The sequence below is a fragment of the Vulpes vulpes genome, chromosome X (genome assembly GCF_048418805.1).
Source record: "Vulpes vulpes isolate BD-2025 chromosome X, VulVul3, whole genome shotgun sequence".
NCBI lineage: Eukaryota > Metazoa > Chordata > Mammalia > Carnivora > Canidae > Vulpes > Vulpes vulpes.
This window is the reverse complement of record NC_132796.1, coordinates 10,933,307-10,957,467: the sequence shown is the minus strand read 5'-3', so window position 1 is coordinate 10,957,467 and position 24,161 is coordinate 10,933,307. Positions and strand designations below refer to the sequence as shown.

The 24,161-nt window shown below is 38.0% G+C and overlaps 1 protein-coding gene across 9 annotated transcripts in view; it reads right to left on the bottom strand.

Annotated features, from left to right (window-relative positions):
- GLRA2 (glycine receptor alpha 2) overlaps nucleotides 1-24,161 on the bottom strand; it is a 175,681-nt gene that overhangs the window by 90,819 nt on the left and 60,701 nt on the right. For all 9 annotated transcript variants that reach the window (XM_025986699.2, XM_072743712.1, XM_072743714.1 and 6 more), the window contains 3 exons: nucleotides 11,926-12,008; nucleotides 9,126-9,263; nucleotides 7,143-7,357 (listed from right to left, as the gene is read on the bottom strand). In XM_025986699.2, the coding sequence (XP_025842484.1) occupies nucleotides 7,143-7,357; nucleotides 9,126-9,263; nucleotides 11,926-12,008 (436 nt within the window). The remainder of the gene's footprint in view (nucleotides 1-7,142; nucleotides 7,358-9,125; nucleotides 9,264-11,925; nucleotides 12,009-24,161) is intronic.

The window sequence follows — 24,161 nt, the reverse complement described above, 5'->3', positions numbered from 1 at the left end:
GACCAGCACTTGAGCAGAAGTACAGCCTGGGTAGTTTCTCTCCACTGTCAGCTTCCCTATAAGGTCCACCAACAACATTCTTGAACTATAGTGCTATTGGTGCTCCAGGTCTGTCCCAAGAGAATTCACACATTTTTATCTCTGCATATTTTTATCACACACTTAACTACATCAACAACTCTTTAATTTGCTGTGTCTCAGGAAATACTGGAAGGGAAAGTTTACGAAGTCTCCCATATATGCAGACATCTGGCTAACACAAACAGGCCTGCAGATCAATTTGCCAAAGCTTGGCTTTCTTACTTTTCAACCTTTTATCCAAGAACTAAGTAAAATCCTGATTTTGCAAGACAAAAGTATTCCCATCTTCTTCCAGAAATACCAAGCTGACCTAGGAGATTCATTCCAATTAGCTGGGGACATACTTGACTCAAGGAACAATCATCTTTATTTTTTTAGAGTTAAAACAGACATCCAGACAAATTCTTTATACACACACACACACACACACATATGTATATTTTTTATTGGAGTTCGATTTGCCAACATATAGTATAACACCCAGTGCTCATCCCATCAAGTGCCCCCCTCAGTGCCTGTCACCAAATCACCCTATCCCCCAAATTCTTATTTCAAAACTTCTGTAGGTAGAGCCTTACTGCTCTCATAGTTTCTCTTATGCTCTTGCAGTCTTTAGCTAGAAATATTCTCGTGGGGAATAGAGCAAGACCAAACATGATAAGACTATGGCCTCTTTTGCTTTAAATTCCAAGCTGTCCTGGGTTTGGCAGCTGCTTGAAATGGTCCACCTGGTCTTAGTTGACCAGATGGCCGAAAAGTAAGGGGAAATTCCTTATTTAGGACATAGGGCTTCTTGGTTAATAATGACCAAAGATAATACCCCTGGATCCTTGCTTTAAGGAGATGGTTAGTGATCTGTCAGAGTCACCTGCACACCACATCATCCCAATTGTCCCCTACAACACTGGCTTTCATCTCTATAGTTTCTGGGCTACAGCTACAAATGAGGACTTGAGACACACTTAGGAGTGGTTACAAATCATTCAGCAGTAATAGCAAACAAAGTGTGAGGAAAATAATTATTTAACCCTGTTTGGCCACACTCAAAGCCTGTCTGATGTCTCACAACCTTCCATTCAATTCATCCTGATATTTTCCTGTGGGTCAGATGGACAACAATACACCCAGCCTTTAGTCTACCACTAGGGGTTTTGTGCTCCAAATAGAACATTACCAACAGAACAGCTTCTTGGAGGTTGGCAGAGATGTATATTTAAAAAACCAATTTTACAACTTCAAATGGGAAGGCACCTATGGAACAGATACCATGCTGGTATTTCATTTTCCTGTATTTAGGGAAGAGATTGAACTTTTGAAAACCAAATCAAACCAAACAAAACCAGACCAAACAAAACAAAAACCACAAAAAACTTTGGTTGGCAGGAAAGCAGGAAATTAACTTGGAATCAATAAACACAAATTTCTTACTTAAAATGTGTTTAAAATTTTGAAGCACGTTGGAAACCTGCCCAGAATATCTTCTAGAGATACTTCTAGAGAGGTTTATTTTATGAGTGTAGCTCAAATATGAGTAGGAAGTCCTCATTGCCTAGAATGACCTTTGCCACCTCCTACTTCATTTAATCTGCTTTATAGATTCAGCTCAGGCTCCCTCCTTCAGGCCATTTTCCTAACACTACTTCTCTTCCTCTTTCTCTAGCTCTTTTCTTCTAGCTCCTTCCCTCTGCCTCCATTTCTCCCCACTTCATTTTATAGGTTAGGCATCCTTCTGGATGTCCTTATATTCTACATTGTTTAACAGTCACCATTCCAATTATCTGCCTTTGGCATACTAGGTGACAAGTCCCTCAGGGCAGGGACTATGTTTTATTTATCTCTGGTTTCCCTAGTCCCTAGAACAATGGATGGCACAGAGAAAACCTTCAATAAATGTTAGATGAAAAAAATGAATGGATCAATGAATTACCAGTTAAATTACACCTGGAATGGCACTTAACCATAAGTCATTTTAATACTGTTTATTCATTTACTAACCTACTCTTTACTGAGCCAGGTGTTGTGCTAGGTGGTGCATGTATAAACATGGACAACATCAATGGAGTCCTTGCCTTCATAGGGATTAAGTATGTTTATTTGTAAGTGTAACAATATGAGAATGGGATATTTTTGTCATCTCAGAATGTCAACTAAAGTCTCACTCTGAAGGAAGGCTGCACATATGCATTAAGGATACAGGACTTGCTAGAACAAAGCAAATGCTATCTAGAGACCATTGCACGTAATACCCTGTATCATTACAGAAGACTAGACATTTGAAATAATTAATTGAAGTAATAGGATTTGTGGATATTGACAGTGCTGTGGCCTTTTCCCTATTCTCTGAAAGATAGGGAGAATATGTTTTACCCCTACCGTGGTAAAAGAAGAGACTGGCATCTCCTGCACATGTCATGTATCTGCTGAGCTGCTGAAATTCCAACAGGTTCCTCATGGATCAGAGAGTAAAGGTGTTATTAGAAGAACCTGTCATGTGTCCTTAGTAGTTTGGGTTTTTGTATGAAAAACATGAACACCAATACTTGTTTCTTGCTTGGATAAATTCTGAAGGCAGTAGGCTAGCTGGGCTACCCAAAATGGTGGGATAAAAGCAGATGTGTTAACAGTTAAGTTGCATTTCCACTATTTAGCAAGGCAATGAATGCACATTCTTGGTAGACCAAATAAATGGTGTGAAAGATAGATGTGAATCCTCTCGAAAACAGATCAACCAAGAGGGCTGTCTACTTGAGTGAGGAGACCCTGGAGTAAGAAGTTGCATGAGATATGTGGCTAGGAGGTGATAGATAAGAGGAGATTGTAAGACACCAGCCAGAGATTGCATTATTCATCCAGGAATCATGTAGTGTGCAGGATCCCCAGGAATTACCAAGGAACTCAAATTCAACCGCCAAGAAAGCCAGCATTTGGAGGCTTGCCATTAGAGAAGGCAAGAGTTCGAATACAATATTGTCAGTCATGTACAACTTTCTTCCATTTACTCTTTCACCCTCAGCCCTCAACAGTGGAGAAGCAAGCAACAGGAGTGGGGAAGAAAACTGGAAAAGCAAGGATAAAAACTGTGAAGGAACATGTGCACTTCGCTGGATATCTTCAAGCCAAAGGTTAGGCCTGGGCTGGGGGCAAAGGAGAGAAGGGACATTGAATTGGTTGTGAGATTGAAGTTTTATTTCAGGCTGGCTGATTTTTTTAAAATGTGATAACGGCCTGTGCTGAAGTATTTATCACCAGTACTTCAACTGTCTATTAAATTGCAAATCACACGTTTGTTCATTCTGGGTCTAATGGAATGGCATGTGGTAACTGAGAATCTATGGAATATTTCTGAAGTGTCCTCCAGGGACAGGAAAAATAGCAACTGAGGATGTTTAATGACAGTGATTGGAGAAAAACAGAGCCATCGCTTATTCAGATGCTCTAGAGATTAACCCATTCAATAAATTGACTACCTATGAAAAACACATATGCATGTGTATACATACACACATGCTTACAATAAACTGGCTCATCTCATTAGCAGCATGATTATAACCAAATAAGGAGCCATCCAAAGAACATACCATCTTCTACTCATAAGGCCCTTTATGAGTCTTCAAATATTACTTCCCATCCCAGGGAGCAGTCTTTTCTATTACGTTATGGACAGGGAACAAAAACAATAAAAATAACCAGAAAGAACTAAGTGCCTACCATGTACAAAAAGTGGGCTAAACAATTTCTATAAGTAATATACCATCTTATCCTAGTTCAATTTTTAAAAGGAGTAGATAAGGTTATTTTCATTTTAGAGATGAAACAGGCTTAGAGAGGTTGAGTGAAAAGAAGACTTTAAGATTTAGATCCAGGCCTGCCTGTATTTCAGAATACGTATTTGTGGATATATTCTTAACTTCCCAAAGTCTACCTGAGACCTTCTGAAAAAGGGAGACATAGTCCTTTAGAGAAATTCCATTCCTCTGTAGTGTATGTAATATTATTATGAAATTCTTCCATATATTAGAACTCTAATATTTTCTATAAATCTTTTACCCATAGATTCTGTTTTAAGTCTGTTTCACATGGGAGAGCATGGCTGTTCATTAATTTCTTTATCCACTTTATTGATCATCTCGCATAAATCACATACTGTACTAGTTGCTAAAGTTAACCCGATGAACAAGACAGAATTTTTGCCTGAATGGAAGATATTGGGCATCTTCCTACAGATTGTCCCTCATTTCTTCCTAATCCTCCATTTCTTCTTTTTTTTCCACTATAAAGATTTTAAAAATGTATACACATGTCTTCTAGAACATGGGGAGACATAAGCACTCATATACAAATATATTTATAATATTTGTATTATTATAATATAAATATAATATTTACAATGATCACACTTAGAAAAGCAAACAAAACCCCCTAAACATCCAAGATAGTAAGATAAATGATGATTACTATTCTAGATAGACTATTACGTCATTGCAAATAATGTTCATGATATATTTTTAGTGCTATGGAAATAGAAGATAGTATATAACTGTCTTTATAGACAGTTTTGATCCAGTTTTCTGGGTGCGGGTTTGCCTACAAATGTGTGTAGGAAATGGGACGCCTGGGTGGCTCAGTGGTTGAAGGGTCTGCCTTCAGCTTAAGGTGTGGACCTGGAGTCCCGGGATCGAGTCCCGCATGGGGCTCCCTGCATGGAGCCTGCTTCTCCCTCTGCCTGTGTCTCTGCCTCTCTCTCTCTCTCTCTCTCTCTCTCTCTCTCTCTCTCGAATAAATAAATAAAATCTTTAAAAAATGTGTGTAGGAAAAAGGCTGGACAGAAATATACCAAAATCTTAACAGTTATTTACTGGATAGTTAATGATATTTTCTATATCTTCTATTTTTTCTGTAACAAGCATGTCTTTTAAAGGGCTAGTCTGTAAAGGGCTTGGCTACAGGCTCTGGGACAGCTGTGCAGTCAGCAGAGTGGGGCATCTGCTTGGGGACTATAGTGTTTATAAACTGAAACGAGTATGTGTGTGTGTGTGTGTGTGTGTGTGTGTGTGTGTAAGTGTATGATCAATTCTTTATTTTCCATGACTCACTTCTTATCCCATTTTCCTTTCTCACTGTTATCCATATGAGTCACAATCTCCCCACAGTCAGTTGAGAGCCAACCATGTTTAATAATAGCCTAAGAAAAATATACGTAGGAAGATAAACCTGCTAATGGCAAAAGGATAACCACTGTGAGTTCAGAGCCAAGTATAAAATGATTTTTGATTATACCACCTTTTGGTTTATCTCAGTTCCCGATTGCCTCTACAGACAAAGATCACTGATCAGTGACCATTTATTTAGCAATAGTTTTGACCATTGATGTAGAATCATAATAGCTAATAAGAATGAATAACAAATTTATAAAAACTCAAGCTCCCATTCTGAAAATAGATGACTACATTTTTCATAACAATGAAAGTTTGGAGGCTATAAATGTCTTAAATTTTGACATTATCTGTTTACAATTTGTCACCAATACTTTAGCAATCTATTCAATTGTAAACTACATGTTTTGTGCATCCTGAGGTTTAATGGTGTGACATGCAGTGATGGATCTAACTAATTACCAACAAGAAATAAGCAAATGAACCTGTTTGGGATGGGGCACACAGTGGATTCGAATTTTTATTAGGTAAAATTGATTTGTGATTATGTAGCTGAAAAGAAAGCTGTTAGTGTTTCTCATATCTGTATTTCAAAAGCAATGCAACACAAGTATTTTGTACTATTTGTTATTCTAGAAAATTTAAAAGTATCAGAATTGGATCTATTCCTTTCTCTATTAGCATACAAACCTAACATTTATCTTAGGAAGCATAGAAGTTGGAAACTTTGTATGACTATTTCCCCAGTACTCTGTCCATCTCCAGGATAGCCACAGACCTCCTCCATATGTCATCTTATCTTCCAACACAGGAGATAATGTGGAACATGATCTAACATATCTCATGTCAAATACAGCACAACTGAACATAAGCTCAAGCCAGCAAAGATAGGGGATTATACCTCAATTATTTCCTGGAACTAGGTTTTTGGAGAGACTGCTCAACCAATATGAGACAGTGTACAGTGAATACTAAATTGAACTCACACTCCTGGAAAATTGAAGTCAGCGGCTCAATGTACTCAGTGAAAAGGAAACACACAGAGGCACACTTCTGGGGTGCTGGGACATTTCACAAACAGGACATTTACCATTGCTTGCTTAAGCAGTATTTACAAATATAGAGGGCCTGCCCTTACATCAAAATAAATTATACAGCCATTGTGGATTATTATTTGAAGTGCTATGAAATGTCTCTGTGTACCTGTTATCCATCTCACGCTTCTCTGTCCATTTGCCATAGTTGTCAGAATTTTCACCATCTTGGATGGTTCCACTGTTCCTTCTCTAGGTAACTATGTCACTTGAAAATAATGATGTGTCAGCCATTAAGGCAAATTAAGGAATAGCAAAGATTCATGTATCTGATTTGGTGCACTCTAATATTCATATTTATTTCTTATATATTCTCTTTGACATGGCTTTTCTGTATAAATTTCCAAGGGCTTAATTCAAACTTTTATTACTGTAAATGACTTCACTGAGCATATGAATCATAATAGCCTCACCAATAAATACTTGACAATACAGCATAAGTTGCATCAATCTTACTCTAATTCCTGCAAGCTTCATGGTTTGTGAACAGCATGAGGTCAAAAGCACTCAAGGGCTTCTTAGATATGATTCCTGAGCCATGTTTCTGCCTCCACTCATCCTTCTTCTCTCATCTCTGATTCCCCTCTCCCCTAATTGATCTGATTAGGAAAGACCCCCATGTCCTCAGAGCTCTAATTCTCTCAAACTCAGCTCTTCATTCTCTTATTGCATTGCACTTCCAACAGTACCACAGGATGGCAAACGTTTCTGTCTTCACAGAATTCTCCAGCCCACAAGACCTTTGACAACCACCTTTGGTTGCACCCATCCACCCCACCCCGATCACTTATTGTCAAGTGAGGCGATTTCTTACCTTTGGCAGAGATGCCCTAGAACCTGAACTCTGGGTGGTCATCGTTAGGACGGTGGTGATGCCCAGTGCAACCCTAGCAGGGGCTGCATCCATGTTTATCCAGAAGGAGACCCAAGACAAAATGACTATCAACAGACTGGGGATGTACATCTGGATCAAATAGTATCCCATCTGGCGTTCCAGGTGAAACTTAACCTCGATGCAGGTAAACTTTCCTGAAAGCAGGGAATAATGATTTAAAATCCAATTCAAATATATCTTTCCCATTCTAGCCTCCCACTATTTAGTTTTTAAGAGTATTTCAGATCGATTTAGAAGATTGCATAAAATGCTCACCCTGCATAACCGATCCTCAACTCTTTTTCAACTCAACCAGTAATAGAATTAATAGTTGTGAGAATGTGTGATCTAAAGAGTCACTGAACTAAAGGGCGCCTGGGTGGCTAAGTCAGTTAAGTGTCTGACTCTTGATCTCAGCTCAGGTCTGGATCTCGGGGTTGTGAGTTCAAGCCCTGCATTGGGCTCCATGATTAAAAACTTAAAAAATAAAGAATCTTAATCTTACTTAAAAAATAAAGAATCACTGGGCCAAACGTGTGGCATATTTAATTTTCTAAATCTGTGCTTGTAGTTTGGTTATTTAGACAGAGCTTCAGAATTTGCAAGACTGTCAGAAACTGACCAGTAGAAATATTCACATTTTGTGAGGTTGTAATATATAATATTGTAATATACAATATGTAACATGCAGCATATATGTATAGTATATAATATATAACATATAATATGTAACAGTTGAAAATAGTAAAGTTCACATGGGGCTCTCAAAATATTTGGATAATTGTGTATCTTTGTGCTACCCATAGTAAGAGAAAAATGTACATTTGTATATGCCATGCATATAATCTAATCATTGTAACAGTTTCCTAGCTTTCTGGGTAATTGCTTGAGGACATTTAGAATATTCCTAAAATCTGTTTACAATGTTACATTACTTATAAAAAAAAAGAGTGCATTCAAAGATATTAAAACTTCTGACATACTATTATGAGACAGATGTGTCTTGCCACTTTTCTTCCTCTTTAATTGGTTTAGAGACAGAATCCCAGAAGGTAATTTGGCTTAGTCTACACAAATTATGAGAGATAGGGTTGGATTCCTCTTGGTCAGGAAAAATACATCAGAATCAGGTTTTGGTCACTTCATAAGAAGCACTGTTGACTATAGGAGTAAGTGTTCATGAACATTCTATTTAGCAAAGGACCTGGAGCAGTCTCTGAATAAACCATCGTGCTAGTTTGCCTCTCTATGATCAGCTTGTGTGGTATCAAAGACTGGGACATTCATAGGAAAATCCATCAACTTTACTGGGCAGGCATGATCTTCCAGGTAACAACATATGCCCACTAGTTACTACCACTTCATATTCTCCCTCTGGCCTGCGTGTCTATCAGCACTACTGACAGTGCGTGACTTTAGAGCCAGCTGAATTCCCACCAGCTGGTTTTCATCCAAATTCTTATCACTGCAGGACTGAAGAGCACAGCAACTGAATTTCTGGGTTTACAAAGATCTATGTGGTTATTCCTCTCTTCCACTAAGTCAGAGAGTACAAACTGATCTGAGGATCCAATGTCAAGAGTGGATACAGGAACAGGCCAGAATTTACACATTTCCAGCACTATATAGAAGATTTCACATACATTTCCTTGGACTCATTTGACAGCAGATGGTCAGCAAGGGAACAGCAAAAGAATCCCAAATCTTTTTCTTTCTCTCTCCATTTTGGGAGAAATTCTCTATTGTGTTCACTGACTTATTCCAGGGGGTACAGGCATCTTATCTGTAAAGGGGGTATTAAGCCAAGGTCTGTGCCTTGTAGCTCCATTTTCTTGGTAAAGATATAGCAGTTAAGGTGATGTGATATATACCTCACGCTGCAGATAGAGCCCACTTGGGTGTAGCAGCTGACAGTAAACTTACCAGTGTTATAGTGCTTTGTGCAATAGCCAAGTTCCTTCTCTTCTTTCAAAATAAACTGAGGCAGGGTCAGTCCTTCAGCAACTTGAACTGGACCATCGCTTAACCATTCAAATATCAGGTCATTCATTGTATACCCAACTGTAGTAAACAAATCATAGTGAAAAATTAATGCATCTTTCCAAGAAAGCTTGAAAGTCTAGCCATGTAAAGAACAAACAAGGAAACCATCTAAAGCAGACACATAATCAATTTAAAAGCATTTTTAGTAAAAGAGCTACAATCATCATGACAACTACATATCATTAGAACCAAAGAAATTGAAAAGAGCAAGCTATTTCTGAATGATTTTTTTCTGTGTAATGGGAGAATGGAATCTATAAAGTCCATTTTCTTCTGCCCTCTTTATTTACTAAATCTTTCTGAAAAATAAGTAAATAAACAGAAAAATCATTTGAAGGTTGTCTTTACTTGAAAGAGCTGTGTCTGTGACTATCCAGCAAAATAATCCAATTCATGGCACCAGTCTTAGTATTTCAAATGAAAAAGCATTCTTCTTTTTTTTTTATTAAATTCATCACAGTCCTACCTAAAACACTCCAATTGCAAGCTTGGCCCCTTCTCTAGGATATATTAGCTTTGTTTTCAAAAAACTTATGTTAAAGTTCGTATGGTCAATCCTGTTATTTTACCAAGTGGGAAAGGTGTAGGCAGGTAACCTAAAAGGAAGCTGTAGAATAATACAAATCAAGAATATTCATTTGTGCTAGTATCTTGCTCATTGGCCCCCTCATCACAATGTTTAATATGGAGTAAAAAATATTCTCCATTATGTAAGGTCATATTATTATATGACTCTTGAACCATGCAGAGTAAGACTGCTATCAGTTTAGTAAACAAGAGTTAGCTCTTAGTTTCCAAGCTCCTGCTAACTAGGTCATTATGTTAAGTGCTTCTGGATCTCTTTGCACCCCAGAAATGAAGACTGCTGTTCCTTCAGGCATCATTTCTCTCCCTTCTTTGTAATATTTGAACTCTAAAATAAGAATGAGAAGGACAAGGGATATTATGTGAGTTCTTGGCTGGCCAGTAACTTCAGCATATTTATTAAGTTTATGGATTCTTGTTTACTGCAAGAGAGTGACTCACCAAAGCTACCCAGAAATCAATGACAGAGTTAATTGGAATCTACTTTCCTCTTTCTTTGAGCCACCTTTTCTATTCAAAGACAAAAATAAAACATGGAAAGCAAGGAATTGCAAAGAGGACCCTGTACAAGCATTGGTGTTCCGCAAAGAGAATGGCCAACTCTGTCTTTTGTACTGCAACACTATATGAGTACTTGTTGGGTCTTTCTTTTTTTTGGGGGGGGGGGGGTCTTTCCAACAAATGTGAGAACCTTATATCCCCATATCCTTGTAATCCTATATCCTTATCTGGCCAGCTTCTTACTGGTCACCACAATAGTAGTTATTTCCAGCCATACTGAAGTCCTGGACTGGGGCAGACAGAAGAGGCAAAGAGATAGGGAAGGAAGAAGTAAGTAATATGAGGATGAAAAAGTAAGGAATAATTCCCACCCTTTCCATTCAAAGTTAGTGGTAAATGCTTTGCTGCTGCTTTGATTTCATTACTTCTAGGGCCTGCAAGGGCCAAGCGTATTTACTAATTGGAGCTTTTTAAGTCTTGGAGGAGCCTCAGATGACAGCCATGCTTGCTGTTTTACAGAGAAAGTAAGTGTTGGGTTGAGGCAGGAGAGAGTTTGAAGCAGTAGAGAAGACACAAAGAACAATTATATAAGAAAATGTTTTTCTCAACTTTCTTCTCAAGAGAAGGGGCAATAGGGAAAAAAATAAATACATAAAGCCTATTGTAAATCAGAAATTCTCATTTTATCCCTGACAACTTCTTAAAACAAAGACATTTCATTATTTTGTTTATTTCTATAGGGAGTTTCAAGGGAAATCTACAATGATTTTAAGTGATCAGAAGGAAACCCTGTCACTGCCTCTTTTTTAATAATAGTTGACATGTCTTTTTATCTTTATTATTTTTCTAAACCAAGAAGTTAAAAGTATTTCCTTGCCCTTGCCTCATTAAATCTCCTAACATCCCTGTAGGTCAGTCGCCTTATTATTCTCTGCACTTTACAAACAGAGAAAGTGACAGAGCAAGCCAGAAAAAAATTCATGTCTATTGCCTAAAAATCCCATTACCTTGGAGGCATCAACAACTTATGGCACGTGTCAAAGATTTCAGTGGCATCAGGGCTAAGGCATAAAGGGGACAAAGTAGATAGCATTTCTCTAGCCTTTGTGGATTCACTGCCCATCTAAGGGAAATGCCTTTTCTTCCATATCATCTCTGTCCCCCTGTTCTTGCATCCTCTTTTGGCTAAGGTCCCTGAATCTTGTCCTCAAATCAATTATCCCTTCCTGCCGAAGTTCCTTTGGGGTGGTGGTCTAATGAGCATGAGATAGAAATACAATTTTCTGATGAGAGTGTGATTCATTTTAGAGATTGAATGACTAATAATCTTAATTTTCCCAGGACACATTTTCATTTCAAATAAAAGCTATTAAATCAGGTTTGCTTTTTGAGGAAGGGCGAGTTATTTGGCATTTTACTTGAAAGATTGTCTGTGTCTGAGACATGCACACTTGCTTGTCCTTCCATTAGGGCCTTGGGAGTTGCTAATAGGTAGAGAATGAGTCTTATGGGTCCTTTCTTCTTAATGACATACTAAAAGAACCAGGTCATCAGTTAAAACAAGCAGGCAGTCATTTCAGCAGTGGGGACTTACAACTCTCCAGCTGCATTGTACAAGTCTGGACATCCATTGGAAAATTCTTCAAGTCCATGGGACAGGATAAGGTCAAGGTGAGTCTTAGCAAGGAAAAAGAAATTAAAAACAAATTTTAGATCTGTGAGGTCTGATTCTCGAGAAACAAACCAACAGTATATTTGGCATTAAACAAAGTGACACTCATTCAAATAATGAAATCTAAGCTCCACTGAGGGCAGTGCTTTCTATTTTTCAAGTGAACAAGTAGTCATTGGTAAATTTTAAGAATATTATAGAATTTCATTATAACCCCTACTCTCTATTTCCCATTTCCCAGCCTTAGTGATCTCAAGTTTATTCTAGAATCAGCAAGAACACTGGGAAATAGTGTAATATGACAACAGTGGGTTCTTATCCACACTGATGTCCAAAAGACATAAAGTTTATACTATTTTAGGGTTATACTTTGGGACATGTGGACTTTGCTTTAAGGACAATAAATGATGTGATAAGCATAATTGGTTGTGATGAGCATTGGTTCTCTTTCCATCAGATGGCCAAATCCTTACCTCTTCATTTGCTAATCCACATGGATAGGTTAATGATATATTGTAGCACTTATTCTAGAATTTTGACAAATCTAAAGCAAGTCATGCTTGAGTTGAAGAAAAACATTTAAGGATGGTAGCAAATACATAGTCTTCACCTTTCCACACCAAAGAAAGGCTACTCTGCTCCTCCTTTTCTCTTTCCTTAACTTTTCAGAACTCCAGTCAGCTCTGACCATGCCTTGTATCAGGATATTGATTGAGCTGCTATCTCTCTTCCACCACTTGGTTGTTTATTCCTCAAGGAGCTAGTGTACACCTCTTCTTCTTCAATTTTTCTATACGTCAGAAATGTGAGGAAGGAAATTGAGAATTGGCAGATCTGGGTTCCCTTCCCAGTATCACCTAAAACACTCTGTCCCCTCAGCAAGACCTTAAACTTAATAAACATTCATCTCCTTATCAAATGATGGAGTAGGATAAAATGATGCTTATTCCCATTTTGCTCTAATATGAGCATCCCTGTTATTCTAAAGTTCGCTGCTCCAAATTCTGTTCATTTTCTCTCAGACATCTTTTATATGCATAGAATCCTCACCTACACTCCTCTTACTGTCATGCTTATTCTTGCTCTCCTCTCCTGGTTCCCTTCTCCTTCCTTTCTCTGCTTCATTTTATACATTCCATGCAAACCAAGACAAAACAAAAAGTCATGGCACACTTATATTAAAGGAAGAATGCTTGGGATTTGAAGTAAGATTAGGTGAAGAATCTATGCCAACTATCTTCAAAATTGTTAAACTACAAGAATGATTGGGAAAAGCAGGATACAAAACAGTGCATTATAATCTCAATTATGTAGAGATATGTTCAGCCTTGGAAATAAACACAGCACTATGTTAAAAGTAAGTATTTCAGTTTGGTGGTATAATTCATATTTTGTTTTTACTCTTTATTTTGTGTTATCTGTGTTGACAAGTATAAGTTATTTGAAGATGCCCGTCTTCACGTAATTAAACATGCCTGTTTTCAAATAATAGTTGAAAGGTAAAATTATAAAATTTTGTTTTATTCAGTAATCCTTTGCTTTATTTTATTATTAAAATTTTGCCATAAACATCCAGTATTTCACCTTTGTTGCTAAACAAATTACCTAGCTTCTGTGGGCTGTTCTGAAAACACAAATACCATGTTTCTAAAGGAAAAAAATAGTTTTGAGTTCTAAACAACTGACTTAAAAATAGCATTTTAGACAGGAAATGTAATTTTTGTCAATTGTAGAATTCATTTAGATATATATATATAAATGTAGATATAGATATTTCGTTTTTTCCACATCATGAACACTTTATTTTTGGAAAATAATATTACTGAGCATGAACTCTTTAAGGATTGAGTAAAATAATCAAAATAAAAATTTCTAAAAACCTGGCAATTTATTAAGGGGAAAAGACTTCAGCAGGATTTGTTATTAACACAATGATGATCTATATATCCTTTCCTATTTTTAAAATGGAAATATTTTCATCAAACAAAACTATGTTCATCATACAAAAACAGGGGCATGTACATAATTTAAGTGAATCAAAACCAGAAACTCTGGAAATTTTGAAAAGTTTACTTTTGAGAAGTTAGAAAATAATAATAGAAGAAATGAATATATATTTTAAAAATATGCAACATATAATTCAACTGTATTCCATTTGCTGTTGGAAATAGCCTAATCTTCATATTCTTAACCATAGGCTTGCTGAATATGATTCTTTTCTGAAGTGAACTTTTCACATTTATTTAGGAAGAAGAGGCCTCACATACAGTTATTTCTGCCTTTGTGGAAGATCTCACAATCCTGCAGAGACCCAGAATTCTTAGGGTCAATACTATGAACAGTATGGAAAACCCCATTGAGAGAAATTCCCAACAAGCATGAATCTATCTCCGAATTTTGTCTCATCTGAGAATTCAGCCAGTATTTTCCTTCATCCTCATTTGTTTTTCTAATTTCCTTCCTAGATAGGTTTTGAGTTAGAACCCAGTGGGCACCTATACAAGGAGAAAAGTTAACAGTTCCTAGTTGGCTAAATCCTGTCATTAGCTGAGCAAATGGGAAGAGACTGTAAAGACCTAACCAATTCCTTCATGGGTCACAGGGCCCATCATCTCTGGTGTCTTGTTTACCACACATCTGCAGGCCTAAAATTCAGACTTGCCCTCTACTTACGTTTTCCTTCTTTATTGGAGTATATATTAAACACAGTAAAAACACACAAATCTTAAGTTACAGCATGATGACTTTTTACGTCTTTATCCACCCATCTAAAAATCGCCCAAATCCAGATTTAGAATATATCCATCACTCCAGAACTTCCCTTGTGCTCTCTTCCCTGGCAAGAGCCTTCAAAAGGAGCTACTACTGCACTGCTTTTATTTTTAAGCTATTTTTTATTTTTAAAAATGTGAGTTGGGCGGGGGGGGGGATTAGCTTGGTATTATTTTGTTTATCTCTACTGAGATGTAGAAATTGCACCAGAGAAAACTGACACAACATTATACGAAAACATGAACAGGTTTTATCTCCTCTATTCTGGCTTTCCATCTATTTTTGGTGGGTCTTACAGAATTAAATATTTTAATTGAAACTCAGACTTTTTGCTGGCAGATACCACCTAAAGCATATCAGATATGCTCTCCTCTTCACCATGATCTAAAATATGAAGGCCATTGCACCTGAAGGCGCTGAGCTGAGGCCACCCATGTTCCATTTGATTTTTGTTAAAAAACTCATTTCCTGAAGCATTATTACACATTCCCCCACTGTCACTGCACTTGATATACATGTATTCAGGGTACCCCTGCTCCTGTTTGCACTAGGTAAAGAATATGGTTGCCTTATAGGGGCCTGTGAGTAAGAAGGCTGAGCAACCATTTCTATTTTAAAGGCAAAAAAAATAAAGCACAGGAAGTTAGTCTCCCAAAATCTCATTTCCCTTCCTTATTATTTTCCTGTTCAGTTCACCTTGCCCATAGAACTGGCTCTTGGATTTATATCTTACTGGAAGTTTAAATGATTAATAGATGTAGACATTGTAAACTGTTTCAGTTACCTTTATAGATATTTCTCCCCTATTACAGTGCAAGATCCAAAAGGTCTGGGACTCTCATTTTTACTATCTAAAACAGTACCTGGCACAGAGTCGATATTCAGTAAATATATGTTGAACAAATGAATGAATCAGCATCCTAGAGCTCTATGGGAGAATTTCAGGCTTTTGTTCTGAGGAAATGGGAAAGGACTAAGGATTTAGAAGAGAGGAACCTGGTCATCTGAGCCCAGAGGATATTGCCAAATTACAAGACAGGCAAAGGAAGCCAGCAAAGTTTGTTTGCCCCTTCCGTAAATTGTTTGCAGATTCTTACTAGAAAGGCGGCAAATGAAGCTGAAGGAACGTCAGGAAGCCCAGTCCACCTGTTCTTGAGCCTTGGGCAGACTGCTGGGTCCACAGCCAGGACTCTTCTCACATTGCTAGAGAGATGCAAATTAATCATTTAACTTTCCATTGTTATGGTGGACAGAAAGCTCCTTGACTCAGGAAGCTACTACTGGTTCATAAAGAACTCAGTGTTAAAAGTTAGTTCATTCCCAGTGAAAAATTGTGGAGGAGAAAAAAGCCATTTTGAAAATGAATTTTCAGGTAGAAATAAAAATTTTAATGAGTGATCTACTTGCCTGAAGCAAAGATTGCCATTGCTAGTGTGCTTTTTTGGAAGAGTTGATTCTAATGGTTACAGTAAGTAGTCTGTCTTTCTTAAAGAGGAAGGACTAAGGGATGCTTTTGTGTTTTTCAGGAGAAGCAAGAGAGTCTTTGGTATATTACCATTATTCCTCTGTTAGGGACCACATTTAGCACACTATGTAACACACTGCAAAACTCAGTTGAGGGGACAGGACCTATGGTGAAGTTATTTTTTTTTTAGCATTAAAATACTTAATAAGGAAAAATAAAAATTTAAGTGATGACAATGATAGTGTTAACAATCATAATTCTCTGAGCACCTGCTGCAGGTCAAGCATTCTTAGTATTTTACAGTCATGGAATACCATCACACAAGGCAGTGTTCTCTTTATTTTTGAGATCAGTACATTGAAGCTCAGATGTTAAGCCATTTTTCCAAAGTCACAAAACCATTAAGTCACCAAAGTTAGATTTGAACCCAACTTTAATTGATGTCAGATCCATTTATTATTTTCCACTCTACTACATTTTCTCCTTAGAAAAAAAATCTTACTAGTTTATCATCCTCTTTTGTCTACAAAGTGAGCAGATTGGATTGTAGACACCTCAGTTGCCTTATACCTGCTCAGGGCTATCCCTTTCATTTTTCTTCAGGAATTCAGACTTTTCATGATCTGTTCTTTTTAATTTTTTAAAAATTTTAAAAGATTTTTAAAATCTATTTATTCATGAGAGACACACACAGACACAAAGAGGCAGAGACACAGGCAGAGGAAGAAGCAGGCCCCATGTAGGGAGCCCAATGTGGGATTTGATCCTGGGGACTCCAGGATCACACCTTGGGTCAAAGGCAGGTGCTAAACCGCTGAGCCACCCAGGGATCCCATGATCTGTTCTTTTAAAAAGTCCTCTAGGGGATCCCCGGGTGGCTCAGTGGTTTAGCGCCTGCCTTCAGCCCAGGGCGTGATCCTGGAGTCCCGGGATCGAGTCCCATGTCAGGCTCCTTGCATGGAGCCTGCTTCTCCCTCTGCCTGTGTCTCTGCCTCTCTTTCTCTCTCTCTGTGTCTATCATGAATAAATAAAATCTTAAAAAAAAAATCTAAGAAAAAAAATTAAAAAAATAAAAAGTCCTCTAGCCTCTCCTGGTAGCTTCACAGAGTAGAAGTGCCATTGACTGGGAATCCAGGGACCTACATGGTAGACCCAGCTTACGCATAAAGAACTATTTGACCTTGACTAAATCTCTGGCCTCTTTCACCATCCACAACCCTATCCTGTTCAAAATTTTTATGATTCTAAACTGTAAGTGAAGGTGACCAGCTCAAAGGATTTCTTCTTATAGGTGAATTTGCACTCTTGAATATAATGAAAAGTTTAAATGCAAGTAATAATCATTCTTAAAATAGGAACTTTTTGGCTATCTGGTTATATAGGTGACATATTTATTGCCCCCATTGGGCTTTGTCATCCAACATCCTAGAACACAATCCGTTCTTTTCCCCCAAAACATAAGGATAGCCTTATGATACAATGTAGATTTGTTGAATCTCTCCTCCCAGTTGTACTTTGAAATTTCAGAACCACGTGACTTTCTAATTCCAGGGAGATTTTTTAAATATTTTATTTATTTATTCATGAGACACACACACACACACACACACACACACACAGAGGCAGAGACACAGGTAGAGAGAGAAGCAGGCTCCGTGCAGGGAGCCTGACATGGGACTCGATCCCGGGACTCCAGGATCAGGCCCTGGGCTAGAGGTGGCGCTAAACTGCTGAGCCACCCGGGCTGCCCTGCCAGGGAGGTTTGACAGAATTAATCAAGTATCAGTCAAGAGTGTCATCTGAAGCCACCTAGACCTTAAGTGAAAGTAGCCTGGGGGCAAGTTAGAAGTCAAGTTAAAAGTACATCATTAATACAACCCACAGATGGGGAGAGGGGAAGGAAGAGTTAGGGAATTAGTAAATAAAAAGACACTGGTTGTCTGATCAAGATACTCTTTATCATTGTGGGTTTTAAATTCTGATGGGCATAAGTGTCATCTGAAGGGCATCTAAATGTAGGTTCTCAGGACTTCTTGATAAGTAGCCCAGGTAATACTGATCCTGGTGTCCTGGAGCACATTTTAAGGAGCACTCCTTCAGTATGTCTCAATGGATGACTTAATTAATTACTGTCAACATTATAGATTAAAAGGAGAAAATTTTAAAAGGGAAATAGAAAGATTAATAAAGAAGTCTGCAATTTTCAGTAATGTTAGCACTGTCTTTGGAAAATATAATTTTCTCCTTAAAACCAGGGCAGGACAGTTAGGCCCAAGTAGGGTTCTAGGTGATTGTACCAAGGGTTGTGAGAAGAGGTGTTAATCATGATCTTCAGTCATAATAGAGAGGCATGCTGGTAAAGTCATGGCAATGAAACCAAGATTAGTCCACTAGCAACCAAGAATATGGTGGGTGTGGGGGCGCCTGGGTGGGTCAGATGGTTAAGTGTCCAACTCTTGATTTCAGCTCAGGTCATGATCTCAGGGTCATGGGCTTGAGCACCATGTTGGGCTCTATGTTCCATGGGGAGTCTGCTTGATATTCTCTTTCTCCTCCTTCTCCCTCTGCCCCTCTCCATTTCTCTCTTTTTCTCTCTCTCTCAAATAAATAAATAAATCTTTTAAAAAAATATGGTGGGTGTGGCCAGGAGATTGGGATAGCTTCTAAGAAAGGTAAGAGGACAGCTTCCAGGTGCAGCAGAGAGGAAACCAAATCCATGCTTATTAAAATGTATAAATGTGCAAAGGTAGGCAATGGAACTCAAGTCAGGGCAGTGGCAGTGTATCAGGTTCCTATTCCTGGTCTTTGGACTAGAAAATCAGCCATTGAGAAATTTCACAGGAAGTTGGGGAGGTAGCTGTACATGCGTTGGATGGATGAACCTCAGCTATAAATTCTAAAAAGCTCATGGTACTGGTCAGGAAGGAGGACAGAGCACAGAGTAGGACCACCTCTAGGTTCTCAGTGAGAAGGAATTAGTTTTAAACAGAACTCCACCTAGGTTATAATCTAGCACATCCATTTAGCAATTTTTGACAAGTGTTTATTGGGCACTGTGCATATCAGACACTTGAAATAACAGTTTCTCTCTTGAAGGAGTCATAGTTTAATATTATTAATTTGTTATTTATGTATTATGTGATAATGTATATTAATAGATAATATATATTAATATAACATATATTAATATATATACATATTATTTTAATGGAATATATCCCAAGAGTTGTGCATTTGTTCTTTAAGTTCTTAAAATTGTTTCCAAATCCTCATTTAAAGGATCTTTCCAGATTATATCAATCAGACATAACTGAACTGAATTAAGTATAAGGCTTTTAATTACCTTCTTGCAGCCTAGATAAATGTTCACACTGGTTGGGTAGAAAAGATAACCTACTCTTACAGACCTAGGTGCTGAGAGGGCCCTTTGGGTGTATCAGGGAAGTTAGACTTGTAATAATCATTTGATGCAAAAAAAAAAAAATCATTTGATGCTCCTGAATCAAAACCCGAGGTACGCACAAAAGAATCTTAATCTATGAAGAACAAAAATAATTGGTCCAACTTTGGCAAGGCAGGCAAGGAATGAAATTTTTTAACTCATCTTCTGAAAGCTTTGTAATTAAATGACTGCTTTGAACTCACTCATCATATAAAGCATAGACAAGGGTCCTACTCACTCTAGCCCTGAGCTATTCACCTAATCTGTAAGCAAGAAGAGATGTGGCTGAACCTAGAAAGGCTTCCCATATAAGTAAAGATTGAAAATTCATGGTGTGTAAATTATTAGGAGTTCCAGAAAGATCCCAATGCATATCCTTGCTCAAACACCTTCCAACTCTTAGCTGCTACATATAATTAACTAAAAGACATTTAGCTAAAGGCTCCCATGACTATTAAGATGCAAATCTAGGGAAAGAATAGTGTTTTAAGTACTGTTAGTCATTTCCTCCTTTGTGTATATGAGTTGATGGATTCTCAGATTCCCTACCAATATCCTCAAGAGCACACTTTGATACTGAGAGTATTAAACGGAAGGATGAAGCTGGATGGAAAACATGGCTCAGAACAGTGTGGCTAGGGGACCAGAAATAAATCATTTTTTCAATATTGTCTAGGGCTGAACCTAAACCCCACATCGGATCTAAGCTGTATGGTTAGACTCTATCCTTTTAGTTGATTTCAAGGAACTATAAGACCTGTTTTTCACTGTTGACCTTGGTATTTGGAGGAGATGAATCACATCACTGCTGGTCCATTGGCTGTTCTGCTCCTCTCCCTTGACTAAAATGCCAGTGACTGACTAGGAAGGTCCATGTTTACCAAACATTATAAAGGCATCACAGAAAATACCCATATGCATTGAGCAATACTAGCTGGGAAGGACAAAAATACAATATCTGTTCCCATCTGTGCCTGGTCCCTTCAGAAAAATGTGCACACATATGGTTGGCCCATGTTAATTAAGTCCAAATATGGATTGGATTCAACTTGGAGAGCAACTGATAAATCTGTGGCTAAAACTTTTCCAAATGCTTTGATATTTCCTGAACAAAAATGTTTTGAAGGTGTTGAATAGGAGAGGGATAAATTGGACACCACCAAAAAGATCTCAAAGTACCAAAGACTCTACTAATACTGTTCACATCTTACATTTTAAATTTTAAAGTCATTTCATATCTAGTATTTATTTATGCACCCAAATATTCATGAAGATAAAATATTATTAAGTCTGTACATTAGAATAATGAGAGCTGACTTGTCCATGGTCACTGTATAGCAGTTTTTTAGCCATCATGTATCTAAAAGTACTATATAATAATTTTCTTAACATTTTGTTTGGGATTATCTTACTTTTGGTAAGAAAAAGGGAACAAATGCTTTTGTTTTTTTTTGTTTTTTTTTAATTAATTTTTATTGGTGTTCAATTTACCAACATACAGAAAAACACCCAGTGCTCATCCCGTCAAGTGTCCCCCTCAGTGCCCGTCACCCATTCCCCCCACCCCCTGCCCTCCTCCCCTTCCACCACCCCTAGTTCTTTTCCCAGAGTTAGGAGTCTTTATGTTCTGTCTCCCTTCCTGATATTTCCCACACATTTCTTCTCCCTTCCCTTATATTCCCTTTCAGAACAAATGCTTTTGAACTGCAAATATGGTTGTAAGATAACCAAAGTAACTTTGTATCTGCTAACAGCAGAGAGAAAAGTTGTGTTTGTTAGTATTTTACTTCATTAACACTTCTATTGTGGTAAGTGGTGGAGAGTACTGGCCACTGTTTCTGGTGGCAAAGGCTGGAGTTAGAATGGAGCCCTGGTCAGGTGGTAGGATGCTCCATTTGAAATCAAGCATAATTCCTCAGTTTACTCTTTTTTTTTCCTCTTTTTTTTTTCTCAGTTTACTCTTAACAAGCAGCTAAAGAGGAGATCTGAGCTATTATCTGAAAGAAGATGCAACTATCACTTCTGTTGTAAGCTGAATGCCTCCCAAAGGGAGGAAACTCAAGGCAAGGAGGATATCCATCTACTTGAAACTAGGTATGAAAGGTGAGTGGAGCCTGAGTGTAACAGGTACTGAATAAGGAAATGTCCATGTGTATAAGTTAGGGATCCTAGAGAGAACTATCTCCCCCATTTACTCCCTTTTATCCTACAGCCAAATCAGGGTTATTATGACATTCATTGAGCATTTAGTATGAATATGGAACTCAGAAAAACTGCAGATCAAAGAAAGGCTAAATGACTTCTCATGGTCACTTAGTAAGATTGGATCTGAATCCAAGTCTTCCTAAATCTCTGAACTGACATCTTCCCTACCCCCATAGTATTCTGTCTATAATCCCCACCTCACTTATTGCTTTCTATCCTTCATCTAACTGCTCAAATTTAGCAAAATATACCCACTAAAATGAAACATCAAATAAAAGATTTGTTTTATTGTCCTTTGAAAGGAATGATCACTCAGACATGGATGGCCTTGCTCTGAGTGTGTATCATGTGTAGAACTTTACATAATTATATATGTCCTTAATTGTCTTTCAATGACTATCCAGTGATAAATGTTGTATTCTCTTCAGTACAGATGTTGGTTTGTAATTTTAAATGCCACAAGCAAGGATAGACTTGTTGGAGAGACTGCTAAGCTTTGAGGATGTACAATTATTTTTCCCATTTTAAAAATGGATTGCCTTTTCCTTGGATTATGTGTTATGAGAATGTGCTAAAGTAATTCATATGTCTCATAAGAGCCATGGTGATATTATATATATTTACTTTGGGATTAATGCCATCCAGAGAGGCTTTCAAAGGCAGCACTGTGGACCAGGCAGAGGCCCATGTCAACATAAGTTGAACAGAACAGGCTCATTAGGACCTCTGAGTTTCCTTTGGCTTCCCACTGTAAGAAAATTCAGGTAATGAGTAATAGCAAACTAGCCCTTTGACTCTGCTGGCTCACATATACCATGTAATTTCCTTTAGCCTACATATCTAGTTAATAATTGTCCCAGCCAACCATCTTTCCTTAATTGTCTAAAAGTATATAAACCCATAATTCATGAATACATTCTAAAATAATATCTCATGGATACTCCTGCTGAGTGAATCAGAGGGTATAAATGATCTAATTTGCAATTGGAGAATTTCTCAATAGGGAGCTCAGTATTGAGTATTTGTTATTGTGAAAACTATATGTTGAATACAAGGTTGCCAATCTACAGGTAGTCCAATCTTCCCTGCCCCACCCCAAAATCAGGTTCCTTTTTCCAAGATTTGGATAATTAGGTTGTGAGAGAAAGATTCAAAGGTCCAAAAGAAGTGTGAGATAGGCACCTTAAGAATCCTGTCTTGTTTACTCTCAAGCCCTAAGGGACATGAAGGGCTCACTCTTATTTTTTCATCCAGAGGGAGTTTTGTCATTTGGAAAGGAGACCATTTGGAGTTATAGATGTATGATAGAGCTATAGGGAGCCTCAGATTTCATCTAATCTTTTCTAGTTCAAGCTCATGTTATGGATGAGGAAACCAAGACTCAGAGTGACTGATGGAGTTAGAAGAGGCAATTCTGTGAGCCTGGAGGATACAGTAAATGTTGCAAGGAGTGTGGAGTTCCTGATGCCCTGAGCTACCTCCTCAGTATTCTGTTCTTTGCACCATCACCTTCAGAGCAAACTCCGATGAATGTTAATGCAGTAGAAAGTTACCTCCAGAAGGAGGAAAATCTGGTTGCTGTTGCTAGTCCAATCAGGTAAACAGTCAAGGACAAGTGGTTGTGCCAGCTGCCATGTATTTCATTGCACAGTTCCCTTTTTTCCTCCAAACAAGGGTAAAATCCTAACTCTGTTGCATTTGGGTTTTTTGTTTTTTTTTAAAGATTTTATTTATTTCTTCATGAAAGACAGACACACACACACACACACACACAGAGAGAGAGAGAGAGAGAGAGAGAGAGAGAGGCAGAGACACAGGCAGAGGGAGAAGCAGGCCCCATGCAGGGAGCCCAACGCGGGACTCAATCCTGGGTCTCCAGGATCACATCCTGGGCCAAAGGCAGGCGCTAAACCGCTGAGCCACCCAGGCTGCCCCTCTGTTGCATTTGAACCAGTATTATGCCCTTGAGTGTATGTGTATTTCTGAACCCAATCAGGAGCTCGATGGAGATTTCTAGCACTTTAAGAGAGTCTGTCATATACAGAACACAGTTTCTGAACTACTACTTCTACCCTCAGTGGTGCCTTTTTTGAGGATCACTGCTTCCCACCCTCACAACCTTGCTTGTTCTAGAAAGAATAGAATCATTGTGGTTTCCATGGCATTTCCCAGCACTTCTCTGAAGACTCACTGCTTAATTCTGATGTGGGCACTTATGTTACAGTCATTAATTATTGCATTAAGTCAAGTCACAAAACTAATGAAGATTTGGAC